Raw genomic sequence first — 16,743 nt, forward strand, 5'->3', positions numbered from 1 at the left:
CAGCCCCAAACCGGCTCAGGAAACAGGGAAAAAAGGCCACAGGAAAGTCAGCCAGCACAAAGAAGGAACAACCGGTACATGAAAAACAGCCAGGGCCACGGGAACAGCAAAAGCCCAAGAGAAACTGAGGGGGCAAGGAGGAAACCGAGAAGGCAGCATGGGGAAGGGGAAAAGCCAAACTTTTTCACACATAATGAGCTGAAATTAGTAGAGAAACCTTTTTGAATTAATGAGCTAAAGTCACAACTTAAGCATTTATGAGCTAGAACCAAGTAGATCCCAACAATTAGCTCCAAATCAAAGCAAACAAGGCCCAAACCGAGAGCCCCAGCAGCCCAAGGATCAAAACAAATTCTCATATTGTTTTGACCCCCCTTTGCATGCATCAGATACTCCCCTACTTGAAAAACTCATCTCCGGATGAGTTGTCTTTTGATTTGATCCGAGGAGACGGTGAAAATGCATCTAACTCTTGAATCTTTGCCTCATACTTCTTCAGGATTTCATCTCGCTCTTGCTTGAATTGTTCTTGCAGATGCTTCCTTTTCTTCAAATAATTTTCCGTACTCATATGCATCTTTATCTGTAGTTTGAATAATTTGTTCTGTATCGGATCTGTTGAATCGCCTTCTGTTGGAACCCATCTGTTCATAGGGATTTGAAATTCAGGAACACCTGGCTGATTTTCTCCCACTTCTGATTCATTGATTTTGTTGTTTTTCATTATTTTTTTCAAACACAAAAAAAAACACAAAACTTAAAAGACACAAACCTAGGCTCACATGACACACACAACAACTGCTATGACTCACCAAGACTTACTCGCCAAACCGGGATAAGAACTTGCTCTGATACCAAATTGATATAATAAAAAATAAGCAAAAAATTAGGCCAGCCCTAATTTTTTACTAGAAAAGACATTTCCTTACTAGGATAAAGAAATTACATAAAGACACTTTTGAAATAACAAAAAAAAAAAAACAACTTTATATCATATAAAACGACCATACAACAAAAGACACTTACAAACGACTCAAACAAAACATCTAAAGTTGTATTCATCCATTGAGAGAAGAAAGATACAAGTGGGGTGGATTCTTGCTGATAGAAGAAGATGTTAGAAGCCAAGACGAAACATAGGAGAAGCTCGCAAGCATTCCCAAGAAGAAGAGAAGAGATAAATGGAACAAGCTCGCAAGCTTTTCCAACAAAGAAGAAAAACCTCTCAGGTTTTTATCCAAAAATCACATTATATCACACACTTTTTTTATTCCAAAACATATACTATTTATAGACCAAAAGAAGGCAGCTAAACAGCCCCTTAAAGCATTAATTAAACCTATTAGATTTAGGGAAAAGAAAGGCCAATAGCCACCAAACAGCAGCCCCAAACCGGCTCAGGAAACAGGGGAAAAAAGGCCACGGGAAAGCTAGCCAGCAGCCACAGAAAACCCAGCCAGCACAGAGAACGAACAGCCGGTACAGGAAAAACAGCCAGGGCCACGGGAACAACAAAAGCCCAAGAGAAACTGAGGGGGCAAGGAGGAAACCGAGAAGGCAGCATGGGGAAGGGGAAAAGCCAAACTTCTCCACACATAATGAGCTAAAATTAGTAGAGAAACCTTTTTGAATTAATGAGCTAAAGTCACAACTTAAGCATTTATGAGCTAGAACCAAGTAGATCCCAAAATTTAGCTCCAAATCAAAGCAAACAAGGCCCAAACCGAGAGCACTAGCAGCCCAAGGATCAAAACAAATTCTCATATTGTTTTAACCCCCCCTTTGCATGCATCACACTCCCTCTTTCTATAAATGAAACAGGGGCTAGTAGTTTTCCAATGAATCCAACCCCCAACTTTTTCTCCATCTCTCTTTGATGTTTTGTTTGTTCACCCCTCTTGATTATCTAATGCATTAATCAAGTGTAGTGTGACTGCTAAGCGAGCAACATAGATCATTAACAATCATTAAAACATTATAGAAATTTAATCTTTTTTTTTTTTTGGAATTTTAATGGCTTCATATAGTTTCTTTTTTGTTTGCTAATTCCATGTGGATCGTTTACACTCATCTTTTTCTCGCTATCCACCTTCCTCTTATCTCCATAAATGATGGTGTTTGTCTCTCTCCTAAAAGAAAGAATGAGAGTTATATATCCATAAGCAGGGATGCGGCTATTAGCATCTCATTTCTAAGCTCTTTCTCTTTCTCTTTATCAAGAAAGAGCGAGATATTAGTGTGATCTAGATCTAGAGATTGAGGAGATCAAAGTCCCATTTTTTTCCTTCATTTCTCTCTATTGAGAGAGGTTGAATTGAGGGGGGTATAATGTGAACTAATGGATACCATTCCTTTTATGGATCTCTTCAACTTGAGCATTATTCTAATGAACATGTGGACTAAGGGAAGGATATAGGGACCATTCATTTTGTAAGTCTCTCTAGCTGAGAAAGAGGGAGGGCTCACCTTCATTTTTGTAAATCTCTTTACCTGAGAGGGAGGTAGGGAGGGATGGGCCATTCTCTTTGCAAGTCTCCGCAGTTGAAACCATTCCTCTAATGAAAACGTGAACTATTAGCACCCTTGTTGTCATAAATTATTTAGATTTTCTTGGATTGGTCAGCTAGGGATTTGTGCTCGCTAAATAAATTTAGGCAGGCTAGATGATTTGATGTAATATTGAGCCTCTACTATTTAAACTTTTATTGATCAGTCAGCCATGTATTGGATGATTGGTTGTCATGTTCAGCGTCCGTTTGAATTGGTGCTCAACGTACCTTTGAGGGCAATGTGCACTTCGGGGTCAATGCTATTGTGGCCTGGAAAGTAGGAGCTCAGTCTTTTTGTTTTAAGTACTTGATGCCATGAGTTGAACATCTTGCAACCGAGATGCAGTCTTTTGTTTTATAAGTTTGGGAAATATTTTATGAATCCTGCAAAAAATATTTTTAAGAAAAGAAGAGAGGATATTGTATAATTTACTGTAAAGCATTGTGTTTTGCTTTGTTAGGTGATGACATATCACATGTTCTACAACAACTTATTTTATTATTTTTTTTCATTTGAGCTGTTTGATCTCAAGCTCACATGTCATCACATTTTGAGCTTGCTATTGGAATTGCATCTTGAAAAACGAGCCCATAATTTACAAAGTTAAAAAAAGAACAAAAAAGCGATTAATTAATTGGAAAGAAACGTAAAATATGTTACATAAATAATTCAGTAAAATAGAGCTGCTCACGTGACAGTTCTCACACCGTTGGATATATGGCAATTTCATAAATTTCACTGTTTAACGTGATACTTGGCTTTGTATTAGCAAAAGTTAGTAAAGTTGCATTTCGTATTTTGTTTTAGCTTTTGATGAAAATTTGTAAGTGCAATATGTTAGTTTTAGTGAATAATGCTTGAGTTAAAAAAAAAAAGAATCAGAAGCGAATTTGCAGAACATTAATTACTTGCATGAACTGGATGGTGCAATTATGTGAAGAACCACGAACTTGAAAGATAAGAGCAGCAAGTCCAGAAGATAAAATCTTGAGCCTGACTCTTCTCAATGCTATGAAATGGAATTCATTAATCAAGCAAGTAGTTGGCTTCTGTCAAAAATAAAGAATGTTTTTTAAATTCCTTACCAGCTTCCCGTTGTCATCCTTTTAGTTGATGTAATTAAGAAATAATGTGAGAGTGGGCTTGGAATAATGATTTGTTGTCTCTATTATAACCTATAGGTTATAGATTTGAGTCATGGAAACAGCCTCTCTGTTATTCAGGAATATGGTTGTTTACATCAACCCTCTATAGGCTCTGCATCAGAGGGAGCTTCACACACTGGTTGCACCTTTTTTTTTTTAATTAAGGAATTTCTACTGATCTTTGGAGTATTTGATTTTTATTAGTAATTGTACACTTTCTCAACCCCTTTCAAATGAAAAAAAAAAGAGTTAAATTTGGTCCTATACATTTATTTTTTCCATTCAGGCAAGCCTCCATATGCTTGTGTTGTCACACATGGTTTTGTATTAGATGAGAAGGGCCTAAAAATGAGCAAGTCTCTTGGTAATGTCGTTGATCCTGAAATCATCATTTCAGGAGGGAAGAACAAGGTTTGTCGGTTGTTCGCTTCAGTTTTGTTTAGCTCCAGTCTCTTGTGACTTAAGATAGTTTTTGTTCCTTGATTTTTATTTACAGGATGAGCCTAGCTATGGAGCTGACGTTCTTCGCCTTTGGGTATCTAGTGTGGATTATACTGGTGATGTCCTGATTGGTCCTCAGATACTCCGTCAGATGTCTGATGTATACAGAAAATTTCGAGGAACACTTCGATATCTTCTATCAAATCTCCATGATTGGAAAGTATGCTTATGCTGTCATATTTGTATTTCTTGCCTTGGAATTTGTTATATCTCTCTCTCTTGTTTTCCCCTGAAATTTTCTTTCATTGTTTATGCTGTTCAACATTATAGTATCAAATATTATTATTTAGGAATTTTGTTGCTTTCTTGAATAATGGTCAGTCATGTGCCATTTTCTTTTTAACACTTCAGTTATCAACTATGTAGTTGGCACATGATTGGGTTGCAATTTACATGGCACACTATGAATTCATTACAACGCTCCCTTCCTGTAAAAATACCTGGTTCACGAACACAATGGTGTGCAATTTCCTTGTCATGAATGTTTTGTATGTGTTTTGTGAAAGGCTTGTGCAGCTTGTAGATGTGAGCTTCTTCATATATGTGCTTCAATTGCCATTTCTTTGTCTTGTATCATGTACGCTATCTTATGCTTGTAATTTTGTTCTCTGCTTTACAGCCAGGAAATTCCATTTCTTATGATGCTCTCCCCAAGATTGATCAATATGCATTATACCAGCTTGAAAATATAGTAAAAATCGTCAAGGATAGTTATGATAATTATCAGTTCTACAAGATATTCCAGGTACATTTGTCTTTGAGAATTCTGCTATTCCTCTGTGCTCAAACTTTTTAAAATTGAACTGTCTTCTTCATTCTGTTGGAATAATTGAGTTTTCTCACACAAATTCCCATTTGTTGGCTATTAATGTTTCATTAATGAGAATTTTTTTCTTAGGGACTTTGTTTTTGCTGAAAAAGGAATGCAGAGTAAAAGGAATATGGTGTAAAATAAATATAGTGTACTGAAAATATTTTTAAGTTAATTGATTGAACACACTATAAATGTAGAAGTTTCCTTCTTGGTGTTTAGTTTGTAGTAAAATTAATTCAGTGTAAAACCTGGATGCAACAACTACTAGCAACGGGTGGCATTGGCACCCGGCGATGGGTTTAGGGTGTTGTTAAATTCAAAAAATTGGAGAGAGAAAATGCTTAATTTTATTACACAAAACTATTCCTATTTATAGATCTATACAAGCCGTCTTAATAAAGAAATAAATAACTACTGAATCATGCATAATTGTCTTAATATAATCCTTCTTAAATCAGCCACCCAAATATAGAAGGAGATCGACGTGATCGTGGTGAGCCTCCCACGGATTCTCATCTTGGCCGTGGGATCAAGCGTTAAGGGATGGCTAGGATTTAAAAGAGATCGACATGATCTGGATGAGTCTTCCACTGTCCCACGGATTCCCATCCTGGTCGTGGGATCAAGTGTTAAGGGACGGTCAGGATTTTAACATTCCCTCTCAAGCTGAGGAATACATATATGTCATTCCCAGATTGGTAATTAGTCACAAAAAAGTAGAGTTATCAAGTCTATTGGTGCTTCATGGATCCCTCCATTTGGTCTAAACATTGGGAAAAATTAGCTTCAAACATTGCGGTGGCAAAGAGTAGCAATGAAGGTTATATTAAGCAGGGCAACAATGAAGATTGCATTGGTTATAGATAGTATAACAACCACAAGATAAAGCCGACAATGAAGGCACGACAGTAGGAAAAAAATTTAGGGTTCTAGCAAGATTCAAGGATAGTAGCAAAAAAACATGTCTCCAGCGGCTTAGCACTTGCCACACAAATCTCCTACCGTCTGATCGAGCTAGCCTTTAGCCCAAGGCAAATTAGTCGTCCGATTCCAACTGAACATCCCTGTTTGATCGACCTGGTACATGTGGAAGTAAGGCCTCTGGTCCTTCTAGTCTGATCTAAGGAAGGAGGGTAGGTCTCACACTCTTGCTTGTCCCGAGCTTAGACCCGCACGAGAGGGAACCCTCAGCTCTTTCCAGACATACTCAAGAAGAGCTCTCTCGCTCAATCTCTTCTCGGTCTTGGACGCACGAAGGAAGCAAAGGATCAATATTCCTCATAATTCCGACAATGAAGGAGTGGTGGGAACTTGTATTCCTCATAATTCCAGCAATGAAGTCCAATGGTGGGAACTTGTATTCCTCAGAATTTCAACAATGAGGCTGGTGGTGGGAACTTGTATTCCTCAAAATTTCGACAATGAAGACTAGTGGTTTGAACATGTATTCCTCATAATTCTGGCAATGAAGGCTGGTGGTGGGAACTTGTATTCCTCATAATTTCGACAATGAAGGCCGATGGTGGGACAACAATAAAGCTAATAAATAATTCTTCCAAATCCATAAAATCGAGAGCAAACACGTGCTCAAGAGGCTCTCAGTTCTATTCAACCCATCTAGATCACATGCATAGCAACTCTTCAACTGCTCGTTCCTTGCTCGGTTCGGCTCTAGCACAAGCATGAGGGCCAGTCATCCTAGCCTAGGCACACACGCATGCAGTTCTTTCTCGCTCTCTCTCTTGATCCTCTTCTTCACTCGGTTCAGCCACTTGGTAAGCACGCACGAGAGGGTGTTCCTTCTCTAGCCGCACGCAGAAGACCGAAAGGGGAAGCCTTCTCGCTTGCTCGATTGCTCTGGATTTACACTAGTAGGAAGCAGAATGCAAGAACCAGCTCATCCTTGATCATACATAGCGGTGAGCGCAATCTCGCTCAATCAGCTCCCAGACACACACTGAATCTTTTGGCCACATGCCTCTCTCATCCTGTTTGGTTGCACGCATACGAGAGGGGTTTACGAGATGTTCGTCTCTCTTGATCGAACACAGAGACCACGGGGCTCTTGCTCAACTCTTCCAGACAAGACGCACTAGAAGTTTGCCTCTCTTAATCAAACAAAGAGACTGAGATAAAGTACTCTCCCCTCTTGGTTGGACGTACATAGGAATGAACAAGCCGGAATACGATCCCTTTCATTTCTAATGGGAAGGCTGGGCATTCGCTTCAGAAATTCCAGCAACAAAAAAACTTGGAATTCCAACCATGGCAATGAAGTCTCTGATACCATGTTAAATTCAGAGAATTTGAGAGGGAAAGACTTAATTTTATTAAACAAAACTATTCCTATTTATAGATCTATACAAGATGTCTTAATAAAGAAACAAATAACTACATAATCATGCATAATTGCCTAAATATAATCCTTCCTAAATTAGCCACCCAAATATGGAAGGAGATCGGCGTGATCCTGGTGAGCCTCCCACAGATTATCAGCTTGGCCGTTAATGCAATCAAAAATTTGGGAGAGGGCCCCAAATTTTTGATCACAAAAGAAAAAACTTTTCTAAATAATAGAAAAGACACAAAAGGGCACAAAATAGGATCAAAACAAACTTTACTTATATAAAATGAAAGACTTACAACTCTTAAAATTAAAACAACTTACAAACAAAGACTCTTACAAATGACTCAAATAAGACAACCTAAACTTGCTTTCCAAAAGAAGAGGGATACAGATGAGGTGGTCACTTGCGGAGAGACGAAAGAGGTTAGAAGCCAAGACGGAGGAGGAAAAGCTTGCAAGCTTTCCTAGAGGAGAAGGAGAATGGAACAAGCTCGCAAGCTTTTCCAGGAAGAAACCCGCAAGTTATAGCTTCCAAAAATCACATTTTCACTTGCTAAAACAGCCACAAACAACTACTATTTATAGACATGAGAGGGGAATACAAACAGCCCCAAAAACTCTTCAAATTCTTAAATTAAATGAGGGAGATGAAAAGCCAACAGTCAACTTAAGGAAACAAAGCATCAAAGCCAAGGAAAAGCAACCTAGGGAGAACCCGAAGAGGCAGCCGCAAAAGCCAAGGAGGCCCGCACGGAACCGAAACACCAAGGCATGAGAAAGGCCACCCAGCACGGAAAACCAGCAGCCAATCGTGGGAACCAAGGAGCCAAGGCACGGGAACCAAAGGGCCATCCACGGGTTTTTGCAAGCAAATGATACTCTTCCTATAACTTAAAAGATACTCAAAACATTACAAAAATTACATAAGATAAAGCAACAACACTTGCACAAAACAAAACACAACTTTAATATTATAAAAGGCCTTACAAACGACACATAAACTTGGACATAAACACCTTACAAACTTGGAAACATAAAAACACCTAAAGTTGCTTGCCAATCATTGCTTTGAGAAGAAGGATACTGGTGGAATGAAACTTGAGGAGAGACGAAAGAGATTAGAAGCCGAGACGGAAGAGAGACAAGCTCGCAAGCTTTCTCAAAGAGCAGAAGTAGTGGACAAAGCTCTCAAGCTTTTCCAAGAAAAACCTTCAGTTTTTCCATTCCAAAAATAACATTCTTCACTCTCTTAACTAAACTTAAAACATCCACAAATATCTCCTATATATAGGTATATAAGGGAAGCCAAACAACCACCTAAAACTCATTAAATACCTTAAATAAAAAGAGGGAAATGAATGGCCAACAACCACAAAACAATTCCCAAACGTTACAACAAAAACAGAGAAGGAAGTCCACGGAACCAAGCAGGGAACTGCAAAAACCGAGCAGCCCAGAACGGAACCAAGCAGAAGCAGGGAACCGCAGAACCGAACAGTCATCCACGGAACCGAGGAGCCAACCGTGAAACCAAAGGGGCAAAGGCACGGGAATTCTTCCCAGCACGGAAAACCAGCAGCCAACCGTGGGAACCAAGGAGCCAAGGCACGGGAACCAAAGGGCCATCCACGGGAACCAAGGAGCCATCCACGGGAACCAAAGGGACAACAAATGGGGGGAATGAACCTCAATTTATGAGCTAAAAAGGCTCTCTACTAGACATTAATGAGCTGATTCTAGTAGAGGACCTAGAAGCTCACCAAATTTATAATTCAAAATATTTTGACCCCCCCTTTGCCTACATCAGCTGTGGGATCAAGTGTTATGGGATGGTTGGGATTTAACAGAGATCGGCGTGATCTAGATGAGCCTCGCACGGATTCTCATCCTAGCCGTGGGATTAAGTGTCAAGGGATGACTGGGATTTTAACAGGTGGTAGTGGTAATGTTAGTCAACGATGCTTTATACAATTTCAAATACATTAAAAATGAACTAGATGTGAATTCTAAATACTAGAATTTTACTCTACATTTGATTTTCCTAGCAAATACCATAATTTTCAAAATTCATATATTTAATTTAATTTGCACTTGAATTACTTTTAACCAAATATTCCCCCTAATAACCATGATTGGCACAAAATGCTATTGCAAGATGTTTGATTTCATCATCATTAATGACTATGCTATTTGACATCACTCGTCTGCTTGATTTATTTTACCTCATGAAGTTGAATTTTTAGCATCAAATCTTGTTCACGGTTTCATTTAACTTCCATTGAAACATTCTTCAAGAACTTTTATTTTGATAGCTAATGTAGGTTTATTGCTTAGAACCAAAATGATGTGCCGACCATAAATCTCTTCTGAAGTTTCAATGCTTCATGGAGTTCAACCTCGCCATTCGTTTTTAAATTCATATCACTGAGAGATAATCATGGTGAGAAAAATCACTTTATTTGCGCTAATTGTTGTTTCAAGATGTTTGATTCTAGTATCATCCAGAATATTTGAAATTAGTTTCAAGACTCTATCAAAGTATACCCAACAATTATAGTGGGATCATTTTGCCTCATTGAGATTTTTCCTGCAAATTTCTTTCACAGGTTTCAATGAAATTGGAGAAACTTTCCTGAAGTACTTTCTTTTAGTAGCTTGTATAGGTTTGCTGCCTAGGTTCAACAATGATCTTCACGGAAGGTTCTTATCACAAAGATTCTTATCTTCAAAGCTACATTGTGGTAAAACTCACTTTGATTGAAATGTGCAATGGAATTGTATAATTTATGGAGATTGAACGAGAAAAGGGAGAGGGTGGATGGGTGCGAAGGTCATAGAATATCATTGAAATCTCAAGGCAAGTTGAATTCTCAGAGCATAAAAGAAGTGTGAATCCTCAAGTCTTTAAAGAACTGAAAATTTCATGGAACAAGTAATCAATATAGTTCATTAATTTGATTTTAATTTCATGACTCTTGACACTCTTTCCATTAGACACTTATTCAGATGACAAAGTTATCCATACTCTCATAAGGAAAAACTAAATTAATCCTAAAGAACAAATGTTGCATCTAATTATTTAGATATGACAAATAAAGACAAATTGAATGTAAAATAAAAACAAATACACATAAATAAATGACATGAGCAGGGGCTAGAAATAGTTTGATTGACCTCCATCAACGATTGTGGATTGTCTGAATTTTACTGGAAAGTTGAAGCTTTTGGAGGAAGGATCGGAGGTTCCCTATTCGTTTGTTGAGTTAGTAAAATTCATCCGCGAATAATTCTTCTTAGGGAGGAAGAAACAAATAATAAATCAATCTTAAGATCAAGATGATGATTGATGACTTGGAGTTTCATCTTATAGTAAATTCATTTGAAAGTGAGAGAAGCGGGCTGTCTACATTTGTAACAATAATAGCAAAAGATTCATGATCTAAATCGTTGTGAAACACTATTACATAGTAAGCTCTAGAAGAATGTCCTTGAAACTTTGAAGTTTCTTATGCACATTAATAAACTAATTGAACAAAAAAAAAAAAAAATTCCCATTTGGGCATATGATTCAAAATAGTTGGATTGATGAAGTAGATATAATTGTATGGTTAGTCGGGTTGGGCTAGTTCGATTGGGTTGGGATGGGTTGGATTATTTGGGGTTAATCTTGATTGTTTTCAAGCTAGGGTGTGGGGCTTGCAGGATTGGGTTGTTTTTAATTGCAATTGACTTGATAAATAATTTACTTTTCTAGTTAGAAAGAGGCCTTAGTTAGCATTCTCGATCAAACGAGCGAGCGATGATTGTTTTTGTGAAAAATAATTGATTTAGAAAAATATCTTAGGGATAAACTATTGTGAGATGTAAAAGGTTGGTTTGTGTTTTCACTTTCTACTAGGCCTTTGAAAGTTGATTACTGCTTTTTGGGTTAATTGATGATTTCAATTTGAAAGATGCGGTCAAGCTATTTGCATTTAAGGTTAGGGAGAACGTTGGATTGGAATTTTGAAATTTTTGAGGATGGAGAAATCTAATGATATGAGTTGGGTAAGTTGTGATTTTGAATGTAGAGTGAAATTTGAATGGGAGTGAGAGGGAGAGGGAGAGAGGAAGGGAGGATATCATCTCACCAAGTGTGTTGGTACCTTGCTGCATAAAATATGTAAAGACACTTACAAAAGCTGTTCTCTTTTTTATTTGCCTTTTTTTTTTATAAAATTGGCATCTGATAATCTTCCCTGAGGAGGTAATACCAGTTCTGATAGATTTTATTATTATTTTGAAGCTGCTACTATATTCATAGCATATGGGCTTTCGTTTTTGATGAATAAAAAAGCAATCCTTTCAAAATAGAGACCTTGTGACAAATTGAAATTCGTTACATGTTTGGAGTTTCTATCTGCTTATCTCTGAAAGTGGGGCAGTTGGTGGTGCTTATGTGTCATTTTTTGTTGAATTTTTCTTATTCTGTGGGTGAACTCCTTGCAGAAGTATGCTACAAGTACAGTTTAGGCCCACCTTATTTAAATTTTTTCCATTTGGTCCTTCAAGCTCTTAAAACATTTCATATAGATTGTGACCTACCTGGAAAAATATTATACGACTAGGTGTAATTTCTGAATTCTAATTATGATTATATAGATGGTTGATAAATATTTAATAGTATTGCAACCTTCAGAAAATTTATTTGTTCAATATTCAATTGTAATGGTTATCTCGATTTTTATATATTATTTTAATTTCATATTCTTTATGTTAGATACTTTTACATATTATTTCAATGCCATTTTCTTTATGTTAGATTCTTCAACGGTTTGCCATTGTCGACCTTTCAAACTTCTACTTTGATGTTGCCAAAGATCGCCTATACGTGGGGTACGTCCATACCCTATCCACTTAATGCTTTTACCATTAAGGAGGTTTTTGATATTTCAAACATTCTGCTCCTTGTCATTTTATTCATTGCTTCAAGCTTTTAGAATTCTTTATCTATTGGGGGATATCACTTTTTTAACTTCTATCACACATGGAAGGTTGGGAGTTCTCTCGATATTTCAATTTATTGATCAACTCATGAAAATTAACTATCACAAATTTGAACTATAAGGAGAGCTTATACTTGTCATTGAGCTGAGGATTTCCTTTAGCAAACTAGGACGGGCTCACCAATTATTGATATAGAATAACATGAAGTGATAATGCATTGTTTCCTTACAAATCACACATAAATTTAATCCTATTTTAGATACCTTTTTCTAGTGGAAAGCTTAGGAAATGTTTTTCTTGTCAATTAGCATTTTGAAGTTTTCTTCTTATGAGAGCCTTTTAAATGATTTCGGGCCAAAGGAGGATAAATTCTTACACAATGGAGGTTGCCATCTAATATGTTAAAAGTGAAATAGACTCGGAAGGAGAGATTGCCATCTTTTATTGGCGAGCCATGTCAACATTTTAAGGCTGAAATTAGATAACTACAATTGATATACCTAGAGTGCTTGAACATCGGTCAGAGCTTATCAAATGACTTAAATCCTTTTTTCCACCCTATTTTTATTCTACATCTCGTTATTATTAGAAATCAGCATCCCTCTATCGTAAAGAAAAAAAGGGAGCTTCTTTTGGCCTCTTAAGGAATGAAAAGAAGAATTTCCTCCAGCCTTTTGAGTGGGCATTCATATATAGAACGATAAGAAATCATATAATAATATAGAGCTGGGTATAATAGGAAAACAAATTAGATAAGTTATATGTTAAAGAAATATTAAGTATTTTGGAGTAACAGAAAAATAAGTTATGTGCTCAAATATTAGTGTAGAAGGAATGAATATGTTCTGGCACTCGATGAAGTGTTTTCTGTTTTATGTTGAAGATCATAGATACCTCATTTTTCATTATAAGTACTATTCATTGTATGGGTCCTATGGGAAACTCTTTTCAATTTTATTCTTCAAAATTACCAACCTTTTTTATTTGTTCTAACGAAGTTGATTTCTTTTAGAGGTTCAACTAGTTTTACAAGGAGAAGTTGCCAAACAGTTCTTGCAGCTCACTTGCTTTCGATCATTCAAATGATAGCTCCAATATTGCCACATCTGGCTGAAGATGCTTGGCAAAACCTTCCATTTGAACATGTAATGGATAATGGTTCTATAGCAAGATATGTTTTTGATCTGAGGTGGTCTGATCTAAATGAAAGATGGCTTTCAATGCCAGCTTCAGAAGCAGATTTCTGGGGTTCAATTCTTGAGGTAGCCAAATTTTTTGAACTTTGTCTTTCATAATTATCCTCCTTCATGATTCTGAAAGATTTGAGAATTTTCTTGGTTTGGTAGACTATAGAATGGCATTGCGCTATGCTTTGAAACCTTAATTTTTTAGTTCTTGTTTGTGATAGAAATGGTTGACTTGCATTTTCTTTTTCTTTAGCTGAAATAGAAACCCCAAAATTTAAGCACATGGGTTGAAATCAGATTCAAGAATGCAGAAGTATTTCCATGCTCTGTTTTCTGAATGCTTAATCCATTTCCAGACTTTACGATTAATGATGTTGGTAGATTTCTTTTCCTGTCCAATATTTTATTTTCCAATTGTTTGTGACAAAGGATCTACAAACCTTTCATTGTATGGTAAAGTAGTATTGCTTGGTAATTAATTCTGGGCAATTACATTGTTGAAGTTTGAATCATTTTTTACTTTGTTTTTGCCTGCTTTTCTTTCTATCCCTTTTCCCAACGACTATCTTTTTGAGTATCTTAGAAACTAAACTTAAATGTAGATTGCCTAGCATTGATTTCTAGCATTCATTGTGCCAACATTCATAGAAAGACCACTTGGAGTTTTTTGTGCAACTTATCTATAACATTGAACAACTGTCTTTCGGCTGTAGGATGTCAGATAAATTGCCTTGAAACATTTTTATTGTGGAATTATTATTCACTCCGTACTATATTTGATCAAATGATATAAAGTGTATATCACTTCTTCTATTTGAATGAATTCAAAGAGGCTATCAAATGTAGTATGAAGTATTTAGAGGTATCAGTAGTAGTTAGTAATATGCTAGCATATCCTGCGCCGTGCATATCTCTCTCTCTTAATTTCTTTTAATAATCTTTTCCAGTTGAGATCTGAGGTTAATAAAGTTCTTGAGGTTGCTCGTGGAGGGAAACTGATTGGTTCTAGCTTAGAAGCAAAGGTTTACATCTATACTTCTGACGCGGCTACTTCCTCCCAACTACAGGAAATGTGTGGGGCAATGCATGAGGCAGATTCTTTGCATCGTATATTTATAACATCACAGGTAAAATTCTTTTAAAAACCGTGGCTTCTTATCTTCCATGGAAATTTAATCTTAGACTGAAAATACATTTACTTGGAGAATGCTTTAAACATGCTGAAAATGCCATGTGGTGGGGCTATCGAGACTGGAGAGCAGCTGCTTGAGAATTAAGCTTTCTATCCAAAGATGGCCTATTCTATGGTTTCGTTTGGGGAAGGAAGTAGGGGTGTCAATTTCGGATCACCGGTCGGGTTCTGGTCGAACCTGGAACTGACCCTGCACTATTCAGCTCAACCTAAACCCTCGACCCATTTTTTTGCAAATGGGTCGGTTTTTTGGACTCGAACCCGACCCGCTTCGGATCCGGGTCAACCCGACACGACCCAAATGACCTGGGGCTGACCAAAAATAGTTGGTTTTCGGGTCAAAGAACGGGTAAATCTCCTATTTTTAGGTCAAAATGAGTCAATATCGGGCTTCTGGGTCAAAAATGGGTTAATTTCAGGTTACTGACTCAACCCGAATCCGACCCAGTTTTTGAAACGGGTCGATTTGCACCCGAACCTGACCCGTTTCGGGTCCGTGTTGACCCTAACCCGGAATATTCGGGTCGGTTTCGAGTCGGATTTTTGAGTCATGTCAAATATTGATGCCCCTAGAAGGAAGGCCTAAAGCAATGGTGTGCTTTTTCATGCTTATGAGCATTTAGTTTTTTTGTGGTGGGTGTTTCAAGGTTGGTTTGGAACAGCTGTTAAAACTTCTAATATAATCTAGGGTCCAAGATTTCAGTCATGAAAAATAATCTCTATAAATCTAGGGAAAAGACTGAATATATCAACCCCTTCCAGAGCTTGCATTGGTTGGATCTCGAATACATTTTTATTTTGTTTTTGCTTTGAATGGTTTTGATAGAAGCCAAAGCACCTATTTCAGGATGAAGCTGAGTATGTAGCAATGTGAAAAAAAGTGAATTGCAGCTTCTAGTCCGTCTTGGTTCACTCAACAAATCAAATTCATGTACAACTATCCGAAGCCATTCACAACTTCAATTGCCCTTTGAAAAATTATTTCTTTAGAATACCTTGGACAAGTGAACATGTACCTATTTTTCGAAGGAGATTAAGGCTTCGTTTGGGACAGCTTTCTTATTGCTTCTTAAAGCAGCTTCTTAATATAAAAATTAAATTTTTGTAATAGGAAGCTGCTTTAAGAAGCAGAAAGAAAGCCGTCCCAAACGAAGTCTAAGGCTTTGTTTGGGACAGTTTTTTTACTACTTCTTAAAACAGCTTTTTAGTATTCTACTAAAAAGCTGCTTTAAGAAGCAGTATAAAAGCGTCCCAAACGAAGCCTAACTCGTTTCTGAATCCTAATAGTAGTTCACTCGAAAAAACTGCCAAGGTTGTTTTTGATTATTTTCATAAGAGTTCACATTTTATTTGATATGTTCCTTCATTTTGAAGTAAACTTTTCTTACCGATGAGATGTCGCTTTGGACCCTGTAGGTTGAGGTTTTGGCTGGCCTTGATGAGATGGTTCAAACCGTCCAGTATACTGGATCCTACACCATTCAGGCAAATATTGAGGTCTGGATTGGCGTGTCTCGTGCTGATGGCATGAAATGCGAGAGGTGCTGGAACTATTCTCCTAATGTTGGTATGTTTTCTGAGCACCCTACCCTCTGTTCTCGCTGTAATGCAGTGATCGGTGACAGCCAACCACTTCAAGCTTCAGCTCAGGTTTGCTGAGATCTTTAAAAGGTTAGAAGTGCTTTGAATTCGTCAGCTTCTTTTTTCTGATCCCAATTATTTAAAGTCGGTTTTATTAGTCCCATTCTTCATGAATTCTTGTTAAGGTAAATTACTTTTATTTGATAAGATTCTAAACTTAATAAGCATGTAAAAATAAAAAAAAATGATAAGATAAATCATATTTAATGGGAGAGAAAAGCATTCATGAGCTTTTATTGTACTGTGAATGTTTTAATTGACTAAATTAGGAATTCTGAGCATTCAATTGCCTATTAATGGTTGTAATGTCAAGCTGTTGATTTTATTGTAAGGGATTTTGTTGATGACTAAATTAATAAAACATTTTGTTTTTTTTTACC

At 37.0% G+C, this 16,743-nt stretch overlaps 1 protein-coding gene across 3 annotated transcripts in view; it reads left to right on the top strand.

The window, feature by feature from the left end:
* The window catches only part of LOC110104708 (isoleucine--tRNA ligase, chloroplastic/mitochondrial-like), a 26,750-nt gene extending 10,007 nt beyond the window's left edge, over nucleotides 1-16,743 (top strand). The window contains exons 4-11 of one of the 3 annotated variants that reach the window (XM_028698478.1): nucleotides 4,027-4,106; nucleotides 4,192-4,356; nucleotides 4,563-4,721; nucleotides 4,816-4,941; nucleotides 12,159-12,232; nucleotides 13,356-13,605; nucleotides 14,478-14,657; nucleotides 16,139-16,743. In XM_028698478.1, the coding sequence (XP_028554311.1) occupies nucleotides 4,027-4,106; nucleotides 4,192-4,356; nucleotides 4,563-4,721; nucleotides 4,816-4,941; nucleotides 12,159-12,232; nucleotides 13,356-13,605; nucleotides 14,478-14,657; nucleotides 16,139-16,381 (1,277 nt within the window). In that variant the 3' untranslated portion in view covers nucleotides 16,382-16,743. Of the gene's footprint in view, nucleotides 1-3,981; nucleotides 4,107-4,191; nucleotides 4,357-4,562; nucleotides 4,722-4,815; nucleotides 4,942-12,158; nucleotides 12,233-13,355; nucleotides 13,606-14,477; nucleotides 14,658-16,138 lie in introns of all 3 variants that reach the window. The other 2 variants (XM_028698477.1, XM_020833936.2) reach the window with 2 other exon arrangements.

The sequence above is a fragment of the Dendrobium catenatum genome, unplaced genomic scaffold, assembly GCF_001605985.2.
Source record: "Dendrobium catenatum unplaced genomic scaffold, ASM160598v2 fragScaff_scaffold_1090, whole genome shotgun sequence".
Taxonomy (NCBI): Eukaryota; Viridiplantae; Streptophyta; class Magnoliopsida; order Asparagales; family Orchidaceae; genus Dendrobium; species Dendrobium catenatum.